Source organism: Ovis canadensis, chromosome 3, assembly GCF_042477335.2.
Source record: "Ovis canadensis isolate MfBH-ARS-UI-01 breed Bighorn chromosome 3, ARS-UI_OviCan_v2, whole genome shotgun sequence".
Lineage (NCBI taxonomy): Eukaryota > Metazoa > Chordata > Mammalia > Artiodactyla > Bovidae > Ovis > Ovis canadensis.
In genome coordinates this window covers 87,586,407-87,608,733 of record NC_091247.1, presented here as the reverse complement: position 1 = coordinate 87,608,733, position 22,327 = coordinate 87,586,407, and the positions used below count along the sequence as shown (strand labels likewise).

General features: G+C 42.6%; 1 protein-coding gene across 2 annotated transcripts in view; it reads right to left on the bottom strand.

Annotated features, from left to right (window-relative positions):
• FEZ2 (fasciculation and elongation protein zeta 2) overlaps positions 1 to 21,189 on the bottom strand; it is a 44,033-nt gene extending 22,844 nt beyond the window's left edge. The window contains exons 1-5 of one of the 2 annotated variants that reach the window (XM_069583568.1): positions 20,688 to 21,189; positions 15,955 to 16,063; positions 9,360 to 9,476; positions 6,923 to 7,064; positions 5,580 to 5,848 (exon numbers count right to left, since the gene is read on the bottom strand). In XM_069583568.1, coding sequence (XP_069439669.1) covers positions 5,580 to 5,848; positions 6,923 to 7,064; positions 9,360 to 9,476; positions 15,955 to 16,063; positions 20,688 to 20,941 — 891 coding nt within the window. In that variant the 5' untranslated portion in view covers positions 20,942 to 21,189. The remainder of the gene's footprint in view (positions 1 to 5,579; positions 5,849 to 6,922; positions 7,065 to 9,359; positions 9,477 to 15,954; positions 16,064 to 20,687) is intronic. The other variant, XM_069583567.1, reaches the window with a different exon arrangement.
• Positions 21,190 to 22,327: the final 1,138 nt, after the last annotated feature.

Genomic DNA, 22,327 nt, shown 5'->3' with positions numbered 1-22,327 from the left:
TTACTAATGTAGAGACAGCTGGTGTACTTCAACCTGTTCTTGTTCTCCTGTAAGCAGCCACTGAAATTCAATGACCTGTGAACCTACTTGATATAAGTACAAGACTGGCCCCCCAAAAATCCCTGGCAAAGCAATAATTCAAAGCACACACCCAAATCCTCTGAGATTCCATCCTCTCTATTGCGAAGTTTCAATTAACAGACGTGTATTAAGTGACAAATTAGGTGCAGTGCTGGGGAAACAATCTGAGTGAGTCTTCGCAAAGACTGCACTCCTTCCTAAGGAAAGACTTAAGCAACTGATCACTGCAGAGTATGGTACCAGGACAGCAGATGTGTACCCTCAGCTCAAATGTGACACAACAGGCAACTCACAAAAGAATACAGTCAGTCAATAACCTGCCTACTGGATCAGTATATATGAGAAGAATAATAATAACCATCATACGTTGGGGGTTTGGGGAAATGGCCACTCAACTTACGCTGTTACTGGGTAACATTTATGTAGGACACTTTGAAAAGATGGTTGCTTAAAACTGTATTTTTGACCTAAAAATTCCACTGCTTTTGGTGAATGGGGAGACTATAGTTTCACTATAGTCAAAAAATATATACAAGGAATAAATTCACCTTTAGGAAAAACAGTGAGTTCAGTCTGATAAGATAAATTCTTGATGCCCACAAGATATTCAGGGGAAAATGTCTAGGAAACAGTTTGACATATAACAACTAGCATTTACTCAGGATATATGCTACTCTTATACATATCATAATTTCACTTAATCCCTCCAAAATTCAAAGGGTTATGTACCCAGGGGCAGGATCAGGATTCAAACAGAGCTCTTAACCCAAAGTTCTTAATCAATATGCTATTCAGCCTCAATGTGTTTGGCACCTGGCAGAAAGATCCAAGGAAGAAATACAGATTTGCAAAAAAAAAAAAATTTATATACATATTTTTTACTATTTATTCATCAGAAATTTATTGAGGACCTTGTGGGACCTAGGGATATGTTAGATAAAGTTACAGTTTCTCTCCACAGGGAACCATAACAGAGACAGACATGAAAACAAAAAATTACAATATGGCATCACAGTACTGACAGCAACAGTTAAGAGGAATAATACTAACCCCAGAAGGAGAGGACTGTCAATTTTGCATTGGAGGAAGAGTCATCAAGAAAAGGTCTAAGAAAGGAAGATAAAGCCTGACCATGATTTTGAATAATGAGTTTAAAAAAAGAGAGAAGAAAAGAAATCTCCCAAGAGGACAGTGGAAGCAGGAAAGGAAGGGAGGTCACTCTAGAAAAAGGCAGTGGCATAAATGGTCACGCCACAGCCCAACACAACACAGTCAGTTCAAAGAAATGTACGCGCACCACCAAACCCATTAACAGCGCCCTTCAACCGTTCCGATCTCTACTCCCCACTCCTGTTTTTCCACATGTTGAATAGGATAAAGGAAATAAAGTCTCTGACTCTATTAATCGACACTCTAGAATTGATGCTTTTGAACTGAGGTGCTGGAGAAGACTCTTGAGAGTCCCTTGGATAGCAAGGAGATCAAACCAGTCCATCCTAAAGGAAATCAACCCTGAATATTCACTGGAAGAAATGATGCTGAAGCTTAAGCTCCAATACTTTGGCCTCCTGATGCAAAGAACTGACTCACTGGAAAAGACCCTGATGCTGGGAAAGATTGAAGGAAAGAGGAGAAGGGGACAACAGAGGATGAGATGGTTGGATGGCATCACCAACTCGATGGACATGAGTTTGAGCAAGCTTCAGGAGTTGGTGATGGACAGGGAAGTCTGGTGTGCTGCAGTCCATAGGGTTGCAAAGAGTCGGACATGACTGAGCAACTAAACTGAACTGACTCTATTAAGTCTCATTAGCCAAGAAGAAGATGTACTCTTCCACCATCACCTCCAAACAGAGAGCTGAAGAGGGACAGGACAGCCTGCCCAGCCCACCAGAAGGAGCAAGTGACAAGGTGACTACCATTTTGGAAACAACTCCCCATAGCACTGCTACCAATTGCCTCAACCAAGCTTTTCCTTTTCTTGATGGAATTTGTTACTACCTGAAGTTACAATGTCTAGTCACACTTTTCTTTGTTTAGTGCCTGTCTCCCTTGTTAGAATATAATCTCCAAGAGGCCAGAGGCCTTATCTGTTTTATTCACCACTGTATCTTCAACAGTGCCTGGCACAAAAAAGATACTCTGCAAATGTTTACTGAATGAATAGTTTTATCTTATCCAATATGTAACAGATTAACTTTAAAAACTAAATTAACATTTCACTTCCAGAAGATACTCAGAAATTTATTTAATATTTATGAATAGCATCTCTAGGCCCACTAATTTGGGGCTGGTGCACTGGGATGACCCAGAGGGATGGTACAGGGAGGGAGGTGGGAGGGGGGTTCAGGATGGGGAACACGTGTACACCCGTGGCGGATTCATGTTGATGTATGGCAAAACCAATACAATATTGTAATTAGCCTCCAATTAAACAAATTTATATTTAAAAAAATGAAAACCTAAACTCTGCTCTATTCACACTCATATTTTATTACAGTCTCTCTGTACCAAAAGTTGGCAATTATGGATAAAGTACTACAAACTGATGCTCTGTTTCAATGAAATGTGCTTAAGGGAAAAATGGCAGGAAACTATTGCACACTTAATGAAGAAATCCAAGTCTTTGATAGATATAAAACATACCTAAGGTAAAAAGAAAAAAAGTGACCAACGTTATTAGAAAACAAGTAATGATATCTACAAAAGGGTCACCAATCCTTGGTGAGTCAGTCAGTAAAGAATCCATCTACATTGCCAGAGACTGCCTGCAATGCAAGAGACACAGGCTCAATCCCTGGATCAGGAAGATCCCCTAGAGAAGGAAATGACAATCCACTCCAGGGAAATGTAACTTGCTAGGGAAATCCCATGGACAGAGGAGGCTAGCAGGCTACAGTCCATGGGGTCACAAAAGAGCTGGACACGAATGAGCAACTAAACCACCAAATGAGATAGCCAATCCACAGAGATCAGGCCTTGCCAAAACTGCATGTTATATAAAAGGCCTGGAAAGGCAGTATCTTGGAATCTGTTTCGCCACTGGCCATTTCACTTTAAAGTTCCTTTGAGCCACCGATCACTATTTTCAGAATCCTTGATAGGTTTCAGGCTCCCTGTGTCCCAAATGGAATGGCTTTTTGCCCTCCTTTCAAGCTTCATGATGATGGCGGGAACTGGTATCGCAAGCTTAGAGATGCCATTATGAGCCTAATTAAAGGTCTTGACACAAACAGCAGATCAGGACTCAAGAAGCAACTTCACACGTCCAAATATTGCAGGGGAAAAAAAAAATTACTGTTCCTATGAATCTATTTCAAGGCTAATAAATGTTCAAATAAGACCTAAACGTTGCCTTGTCAAATCCATTTCTCAACATAAATACCATGTAAAATCACACAATGAATCCACTCAAACACTTTTTAAATGGGAGTCAGAAAAAGAAGCATTTAAACTACTCTACATGGGGTCGCTAAGAGTCGGACACGACTGAGCGACTTCACGTTCACTTTTCACTTTCATGCATTGGAGAAGGAAATGGCAACCCACTCCAGCGTTCTTGCCTGGAGAATCCCAGGGACAGAGGAGCCTGGTGGGCTGCCGTCTATGGGGTCGCACAGTAGGACACGACTGAAGTGACGCAGCAGCAGCAGCAGCAGGGATACATTTATTTTCCTCGCCTAAGTGTTAACACAAATAAATGGAGAAATTACATGCAATCCCTAAAAGCAGATAGGCAGAAATTACCAACCGTGCTATGACTTTTCAACTAAGCATTTAATCACACCTGCATAAAAGGACAGTTTAAAGGGTACAATTTTTTTTTAATTTCAGATACAAAATACTGTTCCTAATTAAAGCAAACTTTATCCAGGGCTGTATACTCAAACAATTGTTTTGGTTTGGGGAATGTTTAGGTGGGGATTTTTTTGTTTGGTGGGTGCTGTTTTCTTCAGAGTTGTCGCTGCTGCTGCTGCTAAGTCGCTTCAGTCATGTCTGACTCTGTGTGACCCCAGAGACGGCAGCCCACCAGGCTCCCCCGTCCCTGGGATTCTCCAGGCAAGAACACTGGAGTGGGTTGCCATTGCCTTCTCCAATGCATGAAAGTGGAAAGTGAAAGTGAAGTTGCTCAGTCGTGTCCGACTCTTAGCGACCCCATGGACTGCAGCCCACCAGGCTCCTCCATGGGATTTTCCAGGCAAGAGTACTGGAGTGGGGTGCCATTGCTAGAAGTCACTAAACACTTTAACCAATACCACCACTTCTAAAAAGTATTTTGTTCCACATATCTGGCAACTTTTGCAAAGTCTGTTTATAAACTGTCTTTTCAGTGTACAAATAACATTAAACTAAGAAAATGTGCATATACTCATAGGCCAAAGACAGTATAATGAATGGACTAAATAGTAAGATTCTCTCTGGTTTGTATTAACTCTCATTGGTAGTTCCACATCCCAGAACTGCCATGCTCTTTCCTGGATTCTATCAGAGTTGATCAATGAGATCTATTTCTCTGATAAGCAGTCTTCAGAAAGAATAAATCAGACTTAGTCAAAGACAGAATTTTTATAACTGCAAGAAGTAACGGCCAGTTTGATGTAATTTGCATCATCATGTTATCACTATCGTGAATTTAAAAGGTATAATCCATTTAGAACATGAATCCCTTTGCCCAACCATTCAAGTTTAAAACAAAACCAACACTTCTTCGCATACAAACATAAACGTGGCAAGATACAAGGTCTCAACTTATCAAAGAAAAATGAAATGCCCATAAGACCAACAGGAAGTGTATCTCAAATACTTAATAGTTAACGTTTATAATGAAGTTCAATCAAGTGAAATTAACAGCACCACTTATGAAAAATGAAAAGCAGAAAACAAAAGTCAAAGTTCAAATATCCTCGAGTTGTTTTCACCAGTCAGTAATAGTCTAGTCGGCCAAATACTAGGCCAAACGGGTAATGTCATGGAACTGCCTGTAACATCCTCTCATTCCAACTTCACTCATAAGTCAGGAGAAAACAATTTAAATGTCAACCTCTGCTTTTAGGCTCCGTATAGTTCAACTACCTCTAAAAGCACCCCATTTCTTACTATATAACTCACAAGGGCTGAACAAAAACGAGAGAGCAGTATCATTCAGTTGCCCACCAGCCAAATATAAATAGCCTCTATTAACATTGAGAGGTATTGAAATGGTCACCTGCTAAAGCTTTTCCTTCAAACATTCTCTTTTATTGTCCCTCTCTTCCTTCTCTTTACCTCCCTCCTAAACATTTCAGCACTGAGTTATCCAGATAACCATCACACCCTCACCACAAGAAAACACCTCTCGGAAGGAGCAGAGCACACTGGCAGTCTTGAACGCGATCCTTCAGCTCTCTGGTGAAGAGCCCGCGCACGCCCTGCTCCTGCACACGTGGTCCTGCCAGCCTCTGCGGGCCTCACGGAAGCTGCTTCCAGCGTGTTCGCGTCACCCACGCACCACCACTTACTGTGCCGGGCATGTGGCTTCTCTCGTTCTTCCCGTTCTGAGAGCTGCCGTTCTTGAGTTTCTTTTTCTTTTTGGCTGTCTCTTTGTGCTCTTTCTGTTTGTTTTGCACTTCGATGAGAACAGAAATAAAGCTGTTCTTCACTTCTTTCTCAAACTCCAGCTCGTCTCGCAGGGCCAGCTGCTGCACCAGCTCTTCGGAGTACTCCTTGATGGCCGTCTCGATTTCCTCCAGCAGCTCATTTAACTCAGATACCGACAGCCTTTTCACCCCTGTGACCAAAAAGCAAAGCTGAGTGGACACGAAGACCGAAATGTTTCAAGGCAGCACAGTAAAATGTTTCTCCCCAAAGAGCAAAAACATCGTATTCTGAGCAATTAAATGGTTTGTGATTGTCTCAGACTCCTCAGACTCTTGGTGGGCAGGTCTGAGGAGAGGTAGGTGGGCAAAGTTACTTCTCAAATGGCTAAGAAGAAAAGTATAACAAAATCTTTTACTCGTCTGAAATCAATGGTTCCATGAACAGTACTTCAGTCAAGACTTAATAAGCTGGTGCAAGGAAAAAAACACAAAAGCAGAGAGTGAGTACAGGAAACCACTGTACTGAAAAGAAATCACAGGCCATTGAGCAGGGTTCTGGGGCACTTCCGAAGAGAGGCCAAGTCCATTTGAAAGACTCAAGCTAAATACATACTTAAACACACATGCCCCAGTGTGTGAATTTTACTGAAAATTGGGAAGATGAAGGGCAGACAATTCCCTGAAGACCCTTTACAGGTTTTTCTCAGCACTTCCCTTTATTCTCAGGAAATACTAGAGAAATAGGACATTGTTGAAGCCCTACCCCCCAGCACCTCAGAATATGACTGAATTTGGAGACTGCATTTTGAAAGGGATAATGAAGTTAAAATTAAGCCATTAGGGTGGGCCCTAATCCAATGTGACTGATGCCCTTAAAAATGATAAGATGAGGACACAGATATACCACAGGAAAGTCCATGTGAGGACAGAGGAAGAGGCCTCAGAAGAAATCAGACCTGCTAATACCTCAGTCTCAGACTTCCAGCCTCCAGAACTAGCAAGAAGCAAATTTCTGTGGTTTAAGCCACCCAGCCTGTGGTATTTCTCTACAGCAGCCCAAGCGGACAAATATAGGATTCAAAGGTAAATATGACACAGTCCCCAAGCAAAGATAAACAAATGCCCTGAGTACCACCGGCGGGGAGTGAGGAGAGGAAGAGTATGCAACCCAGCCTGTGAGAACCAGAGGTTCCTGAAGGTGGTCACACTCTATGGCTGAGACACACAGACGCACAGGCAGCACTAACTTAAGTAAGGCTCCTTACTCTCTTCATAACTGCTGGTGCTAGACCTCTTAAGAGTCTGAATTTCCTGGGAAAGCATAGAAAGCCGATCTGACTGGGTAGGCGTTTCATCGTCGTCTGGGTCTGGTGATTCCTGCATCATTTCTTCAATTTCTTCAATCACCTTCCAAAATATACAAACCACTGTTAGTCAAACACACATAGGTAGAACGGTCCATCTGTAACACAACGCTCAACTGCAGTGACCAGAGTAGAAGTCCCCTAACTCTATACTAACCAGCAGTGCGCAGGAGTCGGTTGTCTGAATGATCAAAGGTTTGCAAGAGTACACCAGGTTTATAAAAAAAAAAATTGCAATATACTAAACACAAAAGTAAACAGCACATGATTTAAGACACTCATCACATATCAGTTGGCCCTATGAGATCTTGTAATCTCTGAGTTGCTGCCAAAAATACACGCATAGGACTTCCCTGGTGGTTCTGTGGTTAAGAACCCACCTGCCAATGCAGGGGACATGTGTTCAATCCCTGGTCTGGGAAGATCCCACATGATAAGAGGCAACAAAGCCCGTGTGCCACCACTACTGAGCCTGAACTCGAGTCTGATCCACAACAAGAGAAGTCAGCGCAGCGAGAAGCCCGAGCGTCACAGCTCGAGAGTAACCCCCACTCGCCACAGCTAGAGAAGGTCAGCACACAGCAACGGAGACCCAGAGCAGCCGTGAATAGACATTACACACACACACACACACACACACACACACACACACACACACACACACACACACACAATCTACTTGAGACATCCCAGAAGGGGATCACAGTTACAGTTAAAAGAAAGCAAGTGACAAGAGAATTTACCGTATGCCACATCCAAGTACTCAATCTAAACCTATTTAATAAAATTGACATAAAATTTATAAAATACAACAGTGTAAAAACCTTTACACATAAAGCAAGAAATTCTTGCTTTGGCAGGGAAGTTTTCCTTTATCAACAGAAAAAATTTTTCAAATATTAATTCAAGGGAAGATAAAGGGATATTTAGGGACTTCTGTGATGGTCTAGTGGTTAGGACTCCATGCTTCCACTGCAAGGGGCAAGGGTTCAATCCCTGGTGGAAGAGCTAAGATTCTGCATGCCATGTGGCCAAAACAAAAGTTTGCCATTTAAAAGACAAACAAACAAACTTATGGTTACCAAGGGGAAGGGGAAGTACGATAAATTAATAGTATGGAATTAACAGATGCACACTATCATATATATAAACAAGATAAAGATTCACTGGATAGCATGGGGAACTATATTCAATATATTATTATATATTATTATATATGCTATAATAGGTTATAACAAATCTAAACAATAAAGATATATACATACATTATGTATAAACAAATCACTTTGCTGTGTATCTGAAACTATCCCAATATTGTAAATCAACTAGACTTCAATAAAAATAACTTTAAAAAAATAGACCTAAGAGTTTTAAAAAAAAAAACTATTAGGGAAAAAATACAATATGAAGCAAGTTTAACCCTTTTAGCACCAAGGAAAAATAGAAGCAAACCTGAAGGAGTGGGGATTACACTAATCTAGTAAGAAGAGTTTCCAAAATAGGCATTTTTAAACACAAAAACAGGACACTGAAAGAGGCAAAGAATCTGTTTCTGTCAGTCAAAAGCAGGGACAGCTTGGTTTTCAGGCACAGAACCGAGAAGGCGACGAACACTCAGGGTCACACCTCTCCGCAGAGGATCAGGGTTTTCCTGCACTCCGTCGTCTAACTTACTCTCCTGCTTTTTAAGCACTCTCTTCAAGCCTAGGATGATCCAGCCACAAATATGATGGGGCTTCAAGATGACACAGTTTTAACGTACCGCTCCCAATCTTGATATCATACATCTCTTTACTGACCTCATCTTTCCAACCTAAAAACACAGAACTCACAGTTTCAGTAGCTGTGGAACATGATTTCAGTGAAAAGTTTGTGCACTACAGTTTGACCATACAGCAGAAGTGGGAAGAGTATTCAGAAAACGAGAAAGACGATTCAACAGGTTTTAAATGAATACAGGGTTGACATTACTAGAGCACTCCACAGGAATAATGCTTACTTCTTTCCTGGGTTATACAATAAGGACTTCTAGTAAGTGCTAATGACTTCTCCATAGTTTTAGAGAAACTAGGTAATTTCTGCACAGATATAGTTTTTCCATGTCTGCTCAAATCTAAAGAAAGAGGAAAAATTATAGTATTTTTTCTGATTCCAGTGGAAGCAACAGCCTTCTTCTAAAGTAACCTGCTATACTGTTTTAACAATGCTTATCTTGGAAAACTACATATATTGAAAGATGTTCCCAACTAACATAATCCATCTGCTTCGGATTACACATTAAGAAACGGTTTTGCAGCCGACGTTCCCTTTCCTTGATGGAGGGGACCCTCCTTTGTACCTGGTCTGCGGTGAAGAGCGGCTCGTCGTTGACGCAGGAGACGATGATTGAATGCATATCCAGCTGTTCTCTCAGCTCCTCATCATCTGAGGTATCAAAGAGCAAGCTGTCACTCATCTAAAGACAAAAACGAGCCACTGTCAAAGGCAGGGCCTTCTGAACACAACAAAGTCAAAGTGTCTGGGTCCAGAGGGCTGCCGAGGGAGCATCTGCTGAGAGGTTCAAAAGGCAGAGCTCGTTACAGTTACTCTGCACCAGGCAGCATGTGAGGCACGTTGAACAGCCACCTCGGACAGAAAGGAGAGGAATGCAGAATAAACACGAAGCTGCTAGGGGGCTGCACACATTCCCTTTTGCCCAAACGGACACATATTTCGCTGCTGATTTCATGGGCAAGAGGGTCCAGGAAGTACGAAAATATCTGGTATTCTACAGCGATTTGTAGGGAATTACAGCAAACGGGGGCGGGGGACAGACAGGGTTATCAGCAAATGTTATTTAATTAATGATCTAACAGGAAGATCGGTGTGCGTCACAATTCCACAGAAAACAAAGCGTGTTACTTGCAGACTAACTTCTAATACAGCGAGAGATAAGCAATCACAGTCTTGGCAGAAGGGAACTGTCTACAAGGGTTATACTTAGCCCTTCCAGTAGAACTCTCTCTTCTTCCAAAAAAAGTTTCCAGCTTCCAAAAATATTTTTAACTCTAACTATCCTGGAGATTTTCCTTTTGCCTCACTACCATTTTTCTCCCCACTCTATGCCCCAGGACACTGACCTTTATGGACTCCATCAAAGGATACCCCTGACTTTCGATTCCCTAGTGGCCTAACACACTAACAGATACTAGCAGGAGCTGGAAGGAGGGGCAGGGGTCGGGGGAGAAGTCTGGGCATGTATTCTGCTGTCTGTCCCCACCAGACTCCAAAGGCTGCAGCACCTGTCGAGCTGATCTCGCCTGCATGGCCACTCTCCACGGGTCCTGGTAGCTTGTTCCCCTCCTGACCTCTCTTCATGCCTAAGGCTCATGCTAAAGGGCTGCTTGCTGTTGGTATCTCACCATGTCTGGCTCATACGGTGTCCTCCACCCTCCCACGCCAATATCAACAGTCCCTACAATAATGGCCTCGAGTTTACTAACTGTAAAGGCCAAACGTGGAAAACCCAGCAGCTTAAAATGGACAAGCAATCATCTATCTATCATGAATCCATCATGACATGACCATTCAGATGATGAATAAAACTGAAATTAGAACTCTATTTGTCAGAAGCAGTGGAAACTGAGTTCTCAGAGAACAGATGGGCAAGGAATGATGTGAGAAGCAACCGTGTATTTTTTATCTTGTTTATTTTTGCCTACCCTGGGACTTCATGGCTGCACACGGGCTTTCTCTAGCTGCAGCGAGCAGGGGCTCCTCTCTAGTTGTGGTGTGTGGGCTTCTCACCGCAGCGGCTTCTCCTGTTACAGAGCACAAGCTCTAGAGCGAGCGTTCCCACAGTTGCGGGGAATGGGCTCAGCGGGTCCACAGCATGTGGAACCTTCCCAGACCAGGGATCAAACCTGGGGCCACTGCACTGGCAGGCAGATTCTTAACCACTGGACCACCAGGGAAGTCCACAGACACGTACTTCTAACAGACAGTATATAATTTTAAAAGACAGTATTTTACTTGGGAAATTATTTATATATATATATATACACACACACAAGTATATATATGCATATATATAATTGTATATATGTGTATATATATTAAAAGTATTATATATATGAAATTGAAGACACAATTGGATGGATGTAGGTCTCTACTACCTTGGTAGTTTCTCACAGGTCTCACATTTAATGGTATACACACACCACAGAGTGAAAAAAATCTGCAGGTGAGAAATACAAGCAATGGAAACACCAGTGTGCTGCCTCGCATCCCATTAGGCTGGAGAGGAGCCACAGCAGCCCTCCCGCTCTGTCCACCACCACATACAGCAAGGCCACGCTGCCCTGCAGTGATGACCTCCTCGTTGGCTTTCTCACTGAACCATCAGGCTGGGAAGTTCTCAGAGAATTTACCTCTCAGGTTACCTTTATCAGAAAGCTACTCCAGAACGTGCTCCATTAAACCCAGGAGAAAACCCAAAAAGGAAGCAGACACTGGCTCTAACCCAAGAGAGAGGTGAAGGGGATTCCTGTAATGACAGTGAAGTAAAGATCCCAGGATGATGGCTACAGAGCTAAACTAGATAGTAACCGGTTTCAGATTAGAACTGTTACTACAGAAGGAATCGAGAAAAACACAGGAGAAAGCAAAGAGAGACTGACAGGTTGCCCAGTGTGTTTCACTTACTAAAGTGAGCTTTATGGCTCTACTGAGGATGAATTAGTGAGCTAATGATAACCTAAATTAACCACAAAAAGGCAATTATTATGACCTGAAGGAAAAAGATTACAAGAGGAAACGCCATCATAAAATGTACTTAAATGTGAACATTTAAATAGTCAATACAAATGAAGACGTAAAGAAATATTCTGACATAATTATAGTGGGAAGATGAGGGAAAACCAAAGTTTTTGTGAGGGTTATGGGTGGAGGGAGGGACGACTCTGAGACTGCTAAACCCTCATCCTCTGGGTTCAGAGTCAATGGATAAAGTCTAAAGTTGAAGAATAAAATTAAGTAAAATGACAGGAAAATGTTATCTGTTAGAAGAAACAGCTGAAGTAGCTGAAAGTGGCTGCTACCGGTAAGTGGAAATCAAGGATGATAAGGTAAGTAGGGGAGAGACTGCTTTTTCATGTTAAGTTCTATAGCTTTAGTTTACTTTTTCAAACTAAGTTATCCTGTTAATAAGAAAGGAGAAAGGTCAAGAGATCTGGCTCTTGATGAGAGAGGATGTCTAATTTCAAGATTGTAGAAGGAGAGATGAAATGGGCCACGTAAGGATGTACGATGATGTAGAGTAAACCTCAGAATTTCATTCACTGATCCTAAAATTTCAACACTCTCCTCCCCTCAAATCACGGTTCTGTGCTCTAACTTGAGGACCATAGTTCTGTCTTATTTTTTTCCCCTTAATAGACAATAGAAAGTTGGTAAATTAGTCCTAAAGATCACATTATTATCTTCTATTTCTACTCTTGAATATACAAAGATGCATTAAATAGAGTCCCTGCTTCTAAAGAAACACGCATGGTAGGAGAAGAATATGACTCAGGAGATATTCCTAAGGCAAAACAATTTAGAAGCATTCTATCACATAAGCAGGATCAAGAATGGCACTGGATTTAGAACAGGTTTGCAGCTACTGCCAAAACACATGAGTGATACCAATAAGCCATTAGAATAAATTTCCATGACAACAGAAATAATAATCCCAGACCATCTTTCCAGAGAGGGAGCCAAGCCCATTCCCCACAGAGATGGCATATGCTGAGGGCTGGAATCCCTTCCAGGCTTTGAAAACTAACCTTGGCTGTCATGGGTCTCATTCTTCACGCTCCCGTTAGGCATCAGTGTGCCTTCTCTCTGCCAAGCATTCCCATCACTCCTGTCTGTGCCACGTTTAGATACAGAGCCGTGGTTCTGTTTCCCTGTACGAAACAGAAGCTGCCTCAAGTGGAAAAAATGTGCCCCTGTAAGAATTTGGAACATACCAGTTGCCTTCCTCTAGAAAAGACCTATCACATTTAGAAGTGTCCCGTCTTGAACATCAATTAAAAAAAAAAAATTAAAAACCGAAATCTAGAGAGCTGTAGTTTCCTGTTTATCTCATCCTAATACAAAAGAAATCTCTTTCCCCTTTGTCAAAAAAAAGTTCATACAGACTCTGTTTTACAGTTGAAATAATCTAAAGAATGGTTTCAAAAGATAAATTTTGCCTAACTCAGTTATGGAAATAATAAGAGCACACAGTTGGCAACTTCCCAGGTTAAAAAAATTAATTATATGCTACCTAATAGAATAACATGGTTGCTTCCTACATAGTTCCTTGCTGTGCATTTGTTCTTCAGGAAATTAATATGTGCTACTCATTCCCAAGAACTAGACTTCTCATCTTAGTTGTATTCAGCACCTGCGAATCATGTGAAGACAGACAGATGTTAAGACTTCCCTGGTGGTACAATGGTTAAGAATCCGATTGCCAATGCAGAAGACACAGGTTCGATCCTTGGTCCGGGAAGATCCGACATGCCATGGGGAACTAAGCCCAAGCACCCTCGGGCCTGTGCTCCACAACAAGAAAAGCCACAGCAACGAGAAGTCCTCGAGCTGCAACTAGAGAACAGTCCCCACTTGCCACAAATAGAGAAAGCCCGCTGCCAGCAACAAAGACCCAGTGCAGACAAAAATTAATAAAATTAATTTTTTAACAAGATACTCAGATATGAGATGATCATTTGTCCATTTTAACCTGCTGAGTTCTCCAGGTGAGCTTTTACAATGAGCATGAGTACTGAACTCCAAGTCACTACTAATCACTATCTTTGCTTATGCCATTGCTCTGGTATTGAAAACAGTCAAAAGGCAGATAAAGCGAGTGACATCCCAAGAGGTAACCAAAGAACAATATTCAGTAAAACTGGATTGGAGTGTCCTGCTCATGTGACTAAAGTACTTCTCTTTGAAACTATGAAAAGATCTCCTCTACCATTTTTTATTATGTCAAACAAAGTACTCATTGCCTGGCTATTGCGGATGCAGCACTATGTTAAGTAACATAGAAAACAGTTTTAAAAACTTTCCACCATGGTCTCTGACCCTATAGTATTACTGATGAGATTATTCATTTGTTCACTCAACAAACACTTGTCTTAGTTCTCACTATGTGCCAGGCACTGTAATAGCTACTCAGAAGACACATATGAAGATATCTACCAGGAAGTTACAATCTAGACAGATCCACAAACATAATTAAGAAACACTAATGATGATTTAAGACACAGATCAAGTGCCGTGAGGACCAGCACCCAAGAGACTTGGGGGCCAAACTCTGTGGGACATGTAAGTCCTTTACGATTTTCACACCCTGACAAGTGTGACCGATTCCCACAGAGAGGAGAGCATTTTCCTTCCTTGCTGGGATTTAGTCTGTGGCTGAATGACCATCTGTCAGAGACGCTGTAAACAGGGATTCCCCCCAAGTGAGAGGTTGGATTAAGTGTCCTTTAAAGTCCCTTCCAACTCTAAAATTATATAATTCCATGAGATCAGCAAAGGCTAAAACAGTAATAGGGAGCTTCAGAGAGGAAGGGAAACTTGAACTAAGCCCAGAATGATAGCTAAGATCCAAATAAACAGAAGACAGAGGATAAGATATTTTGCTTTATTCCTGCCCCTAAATGTATGTCAGGTCAGCCTGCAAAACAGCTTAAGGAGATTAATAACTGGAACAAATAAATCCTGTATGTACTAGAATACAAAGAAATATAGTCAGAATCCTATATTTTACTAGAAATATAGGATTTCTAGGCGGCAAGCTTTTCTGAATCACACTTTTAAGAAAATCGTTTCAGAAAACATTGATAGCACTATTTAAAATACAATCCTACTGCATTATACTCTCCGAAATTACACAAATACACTTAATGAAATATAGAGCGTGCCAAAAGAGCTGGCATGAGTTAACACTGCTATTTGATGAAGAATTTAAATAGTTCGGCCCTGAAACTTCCATTTGGCCTCCTTTCTCGTCAGCGTTAAACCACACTGTGATTTTCCACTTAAAGCAATTCCCTTCCCTTTTCTGTCCCCTTTGCTATCCTTCCACCTGTGCTCACACTCCCTACCCAAGGTGTCTTCACTTTACAATTCCAAGACATACATGCTGCTGCTGCTGCTAAGTCACTTCAGTCGTGTCCAACTCTGTGTGACCCCATAGAGGGCACCCCACCAGGCTCCCCAGGCCCTGGGATTCTCCAGGCAAGAACACTGGAGTGGGTTGCCATTTCCTTCTCCAATGCATGAAAGGAAAAAGTGAAAGTGAAGTCGCTCAGTTATGCCTGACTCTTCGTGACCCCATGGACTGCAGCCCACCAGGCTCCTCCATCCATGGGATGTTCCAGGCAAGAGTATTGGAGTGGGGTGCCATTGCCTTCTCCACAAGACATACATAGAAGCCTCCAATGGTTAGCCAAGAACACATCAAAAAGCCAAGACTTGAAATGCCTTTTAAAGGTTCTCCAATATTCAAACATGTTACATCCAGCATTAAATTCATCAGAAAGTTAACTCTCTGTAGACACTCCAGAATCCTCCATATATTAAATCAAAGCCTAAGGTTCTTACCGAGTATTGTCAATGTATCAAAGTTATGTTATTTAAGCTAGAAAAAAATGCTGATCATTGCTGTTCATACACAAGTGATGAAAATTTACCTAAACATAAAAAAGGTGAGTGTGTGCTAGGGAAGAACTGGAGGGAAATGTCAGCAAGTGGACAGTAGCAAAAACCAAGATGGCAAAAGAAGACCACTTCACTTGCCATAAGCTTGGAAATAAGAAGCAACTCAATGAATTGTGGTTAGAGAGAAACACTACTTTTTAGTTCCATTATCAGAATCGGTTATTCAGAAACTATTGGTGCAAATCCTAACTTACCCCTTTTTCTGAGAGATTCAGAGTAAGCAAATGCAAGGTCCTAGTATGGGATGACTTCCAGTCTACAGGCATTACATTTCCGTAATTATCTGTCAGGGCATTCCAAATCCTTAAAAAAAAAAAAAAACTACAATCAATGAAAGTTAACATTCTGTCTATCATTATTAAACAGATATCTAGTACTACAGTGAAAGAGAGAACAAAAACTATCACAGCAAAAAAAAAAAAAATAGAAGGCCTACTGTTTCTCAGAAAAGCATCAACAAACCAGAGCCTCCTGAATAAGATTAAAGGAAAGCCCAACCACTGGACTGACAAGTCCTGAGGGAATAAGACATGGAACAGAAAGCTCACCAAGTCAACAGCTAACATTTCCACTGTCTTGTGTGCCAGGTATTACCTAAACTGTTTACATACATTCTAAGCAATTTACTTACATTGGCTCACTTAATCCTCAAAAAGAATACCATGAAGAACCATTATCATCCCCATTTTACAGATTAGGAAACTAAAGCACAGGAAAGTTATGTCGTGTTTCCCAAGCCAAAACAGGTAGTAAATACACTGTGCTTTATAATTATTTTTCTTTTGTAACTTCCAAACATATAGACTATTCCACAGAGTGAATAATCTCTCTTTAACCAATGAGAAAGAATTTCCAGGAGAAGGAATTCAGCCTCAATATGAGACGAGGGCTTAATATCTAATTTATAGTGTAAGGCTAAGATAAGATGAAAAGGGAAAGAAAGGGAGTTCACAATAAAATACACAGATTATACCCAATGCAATTACTCTTCCTTATTAACAAACAGAATTTTGAGGAGGCAACAGAGTAAAATGAAAAGAGCACCTGACTAAATTCAGAAAACAGACTCTCATCTCCACTCATCCTCAGCCTCTGATCATGCACTGTAACTTCTGCAGGCATTAGCTGCTCTTTCTAAAACAAGAAGCTTGGATAAGGATGGCTGACGTTTCTTCCAGCTCTAACTCAAAGCATTCATTCAAATTAGTTATATTGATGAAAGTTCCAAACCATACCAAAATAAGGACTGAAAACCAATTTCATGACCAAAATTCAGTTTCAATCCCAAAGTAATAACCAGCGTTTTTTTTAAAGGCATTATATGAAAAAAAGAGTTCAGAAATATAAATGAAATTAAATTTAATCAGTCTAAGTAAAGTTAAACACTACACAAATAAGCTATTTAATGGTCAGAGATACACACATACAATCAATAAATTTAAAAAAGCTAACATTTTTAACAAGTATCTAATCGTGAATAAGCCACTAAAAAAATTGGGTGGGTTTTTTCCTAAGTGTGTAAGATACTAGGATACAAAAATAAGACCACTGGGATTATAAAAATAAGAATGCAAGCTTCAAAACAGAGAAACAACACACTGATTTAATGAACTGGAATTTGGTTAAAAGAGAAGCAATGGGACCACAACTGCCAAAAACAGACAATCCCCAAATGACACTTGGCTGTTGAATGCATATTAGCCTCCATGAACATGTGAACACAAAAAGCTCGAGAAAACTGGCTCATTTACCCAGCAAATCTCTCATATGCATGGTTCATTCCTATCCTCCTCTCTGCTGGAATCCTCATTTCCTCTAATGTCAATATGCTCAAATTGGAAATACTCTGGGTTGCTAAACTTGCTGGCCCACCTCTTCCTGGGTAGAAGATCTTCCAATACTAAATGACTGACCATACACCTAACCCTGGTCAGGAACCACTGGGATATTCTAGTAGGTGAAGACAGTCCAGAGATTTTGAGGTTCGTTTTGTCTGCTGTTTGTTCCTTCTTAATTGAGGCCGTAATAAAAGGACAAGTGGACCGGAAGATTTTATGTAGAATAATTGACTGTGGGTGAATTTGATCTCCCAAGAAAATGAAGGACAAGTCACAGTCCTCTATCTTCACCAAGGCCAGAACATTTGTGGCTGAAAGGACACAAGGCCGGATTAACTGAAAGACTTCTAGAATACTCCAATCAAGATAGGAACTGCCTTCATCCGATCATAAAGCATTAAGGCCAATCATAAACAACTAGCAGGGCGGCTCTTTTCCAAAGGAGGTCAAAGTCTCACTGACATTCAATCCCTCACTAGACCCTTCTAAAGTATTGGCTTATTTAGCCGATAAGCACAATCTGTATGTAACCAAAACTAAAACTGGGACTCAGAAAAGAATAAAGTGCCCTAAGTGAAAGTGAAGTTGCTCAGTCGTGTCTGACTCTTTGCGACCCCATGGACTGTAGCCTACCAGGCTCCTCTGTCCATGGGATTTTCCAGGCAATAGTACTGGAGTGGATTGCCATTTCCTTCTCCAGGGGATCTTCCCAACCTAGGGATCAAACCCAGGTCTCCCACATTGTGGACAGACGCTTTACCATCTGAGCCACAAGGGAAGTCCTTATCTAAGTGAAAGAATTCTCAGCTCTCTCTAGTGAAAGGAACAGGAATGAACTCTATCAAGCAATGGAGAGCATGTTTACGCAACAGAACAGGGACCACGAGGGTGGTAGGCAACTCCTGCTTAGAAAAGATTGACTTCTTATGCATTCCCAAATCAAGCAACATGCAGTACCACCAATGTAATATCTATGAAAAATCATTATCAAGAGTAACGAAAGTTCTGTATCAACCTAAGATTTAAGCAAAAAATACACTCCTTTTCAGACAGTACAGGTGAATGAAAAATAGGGAATCTTATCTGTGTACAAGCCACTAATTTTGATAAGTTACTCTTGATAAACCCAAATATATAATAAATATGATTTTAAAATCCAGAGTATGTCCTGAGTCTACTGATTCCGAGTATATAAATCTATGCATAACACTATCTTCTCTTTGGGAATAGACTGTTTAAAATGTCTTTTGCCACTGACTGCAGGCTCAGTCGTGTCCAACCCTTTGTGATCCTATGGATAGTAGTCCACCAGGCTCCTTTGTCCATGGGATCCTTCAGGCAAGAATACTGGAATGGATTGCCATTTCCTATTCCAGGGGATCTTCCCAACACAGGGATCAAACCTGTGTCTCTTGCACTGGCAGGGGATTCTTCACCACTGTGAGGCACCTGGGAAGCTTGCATATCTGTGTGCATAATATCCAATCATAAACTCCTCCTTCTATGCCGGGCCAGAACACTGTACAGAGGTACCAACGAAAAGACATAATCTCTAAACAGAGCTGGCCCTGAACCACTGCTAGCTAAGCCACTGGCCTCCATTCCCAACTCTCTCTTCCTGATAAATCTTCTGATTCATAGAGGTAAGAAAACCATCAAATGACAAGCCCTCCCTTTGCCCATGGAGCCTTCTCTCAAGCATTCTTTGTTGCTCAGTTGCTCAGTAGCTCAGTCCAACTCTTTGTGACCCCATGGTCTGCAGCACACCAGGCTTCCCTGTCCTTCACCATCTCCCAGAGTTTCCTCAAACTCGTGTCCATTGAATCTGTGATGCCATCCAACCATCTCATCTCTTTTCCTCCTGCCTTCAATCTTTTCTGGCATCAGGGTCTTTTCCAGTGAGTAGGCTCTTTGCATCAGGTGGCCAAAATATTGGAGCTTCAGCTGAAGCATTCTTCCCTAACCTCTAATCTCTCCACCCCATCAATGCTCTGAAAATCCATCCCTACCCATAACCTCAGTTTTTACTCTGTAATTTTACCCTCAGGCTCTCCAGAGCTCCTCTCCCCCTACATTACAATACTGTCAAATCCCTCACTCTCATTCCTTTCAGTCTCTTTTGGAGGAAAACTATGGTGCGCAACGACCCTCATTTAACTAAATTATAACTGGGGTTCTAGGAGGTTAAATAACCTCTGTCCCTCCATTCTCCTAGCTCTCATAAATCCCGGTGAATTTCTGACCATTGCCCTGTAATAATTACCTGTTTATGCACCGATCTCCCTATCAGACTAGGTGATCCTTCCTATTAATAACCAGATCTTTTCCTTTTTGCCTCTGTGGGGACTTGCACTCAACCTGAGCTCTCAGATGAAGCCAACAATCTCCTGGGGGCATAAAGGCTGCTTCCGAGTCAGTACCTTTGCATGCTCTGTGTCCCTGAGCTAGAATACTAGTAACATTTCTTCACCTGCCAGGCAAATTCCCACTCATCCATCAGGATCCAGTTTTCTCTCTGAAGTCTTTCTTCACACACACATAAACAAAATCCCCTGTATTCTGCACATGTATCAGAGCGTTTGTAACATTCATAAAATGCTTGTTTACAAATCTAGCTTCCACCCTGGGTTGCGCTCTGCTTGACAGCGGTAATGTCCAGTCACCCTGCTATTCCCAGTGCGAAGCAGCACATAGCAGGCGCTTAATAAATTCTAGTTGAGCGAATGAATGGCTACACATGTGCCCGAGGAAGTACTATCTGCAACTATGAGGCTCAGTACAAGACTCCTCTCAAAACCAAACAGAGGCTGGCTTCCAGAAAGCAGAAGGAGGCTTAAGGGCTCACAGAGGGGCAGGAGAACACGAGATTTAAATTCCCAGGAGCGCAGAGGCCGAAAGCCTCAAGGAAGGAGGTGGGAGAACAGAGAGGGGCGGGACTCCAGAGTTGGAGGCGGAAGGAGAGAGCGGGGAGGAGCCTACGGTCGGAGTCCCGCCGAGGCTGCTGACCCCGAGCCAGTGGGCAGGGAGAGAGGGGCTGGACGAGGGGCAGGGGAGGTTCCCGCCCGCTCCCCGCCTGGGCCCGCACTCACTCGTCACCCTGCAGGAGGCTGCACTCGGTGATGGGCCGCACAGCCGCCCTCGGGGGCTCGGCACTCGGACCCGAGGGGCGGAAACACAGACTCAGCTTCTCCTCCAAGTGGCAGGCCAGCGCTGGGAAGCCGTCGCCACCCCCGCCTGGCCCTGCTCCGGCCTCGGGGCTCGCGTTACAGTTCTCTTGGTCCTGGAGGCTCCGGGCCGGCTCCCGGAACTCATAGAAATCCTGCCAGTCCCCGTCCGCCGCCATCGCCGCCCGGTGCTGTCTCGCGCCCCGCCCCGGCCCAGGCCCCGCCCCGCCGTCGGGCCCGGCCCCCGGAGCACCGCCCCGCCCGACGCCCCGCCCCCTCCCGCTCTTGGCAGCTCGGACCTGGCCTGTTGCCTTCTAGCCCCGACGTCTTCCCTTTTCCCCAGTCTTAGATTCAGAGTTGAGCGCGGTTCCCTCAGAAAGGAAAACCTTAACTGCTTTGAATCACTTCTTATAGCCTTTGCAATCCCATGGACAGCAGTATGCCAGGCTTCCCTGTCCCTCACTAACTCCCAGAACTTACTCAAACTCCTGTCCATCCAGTCAGTGATGCCATCCAACCATCTCATCCTCTGTCATCCCCTTCTCCTCCCGCCTTCAATGTTTCCCAGCATCAAGGTCTTTTCCAATGAGTTGGTTCTTCGCATCAGGTGGCCAAAGTATTGCTGCTTCAGCTTCAGCATCAGTCCTTCCAGTGAATATTCAAAACTGATTTTCTTTAGGATGGACTGGTTGGATCTCCTTGCAATCCAAGGAACTCTCAACAGTCTTCTCCCACACCACAGTTCAAAAGCATCAATTCTTCTAGCCTAAGTACGGCTAAAATAAAGAATTTCTGTAAACTTGCACCCAGTGTCAGATTAGTCCCCAAATCAATTTTTCCAAGGTAACTTTCCAACCAGAAGAACAGCCAGTCACTTGGAAATGCTTCAGTTCAGTTCAGTCGCTTAGTCGTGTCAGACTCTTTGTGATCCCATGAAATGCAGCACTCCAAGCCTCCCTGTCCATCACCAACTCCCAGAGTTCACTCAAACTCATGTCCATTGAGTTTGTGATGCCATCCAGCCATCTCATCCTCTGTCATCCCCTTCTCCTCCTGCCCCCAATCCCTCCCAGCATCAGTCTTTTCCAATGAGTCAACTCTTCGCATGAGGTGACCAAAGTATTGGAGCTCCAGCTTTAGCATCAGTCCTTCCAAAGAATACCCAGGACTGATCTCCTTTAGAATCTCTGATCTAAAGGACCGGTTGGATCTCCTTGCAGTCCAAAGGACTCTCAAGAGTCTTCTCCAACACCACAGTTCAAAAGCATCAATTCTTCTGCACTCAGCTTTCTTCACAGTCCAACTCTCACATCCATACATGACCACTGGAAAAACTATAGCCTTATGCAGATGACACCACCCTTATGGCAGAAAGTGAAGAGGAGCTAAAAAGCCTCTTGATGAAAGTGAAAGAGGAGAGTGAAAAAGTTGGCTTAAAGCTCCACATTCAGAAAATGAAGATCATGGCATCTGGTCCCATCACTTCATGGGAAATAGATGGGGAAACAATGGAAACAGTGTCAGACTTTATTTTTGGGGGTCTCCAAAATCACTGCAGATGGTGA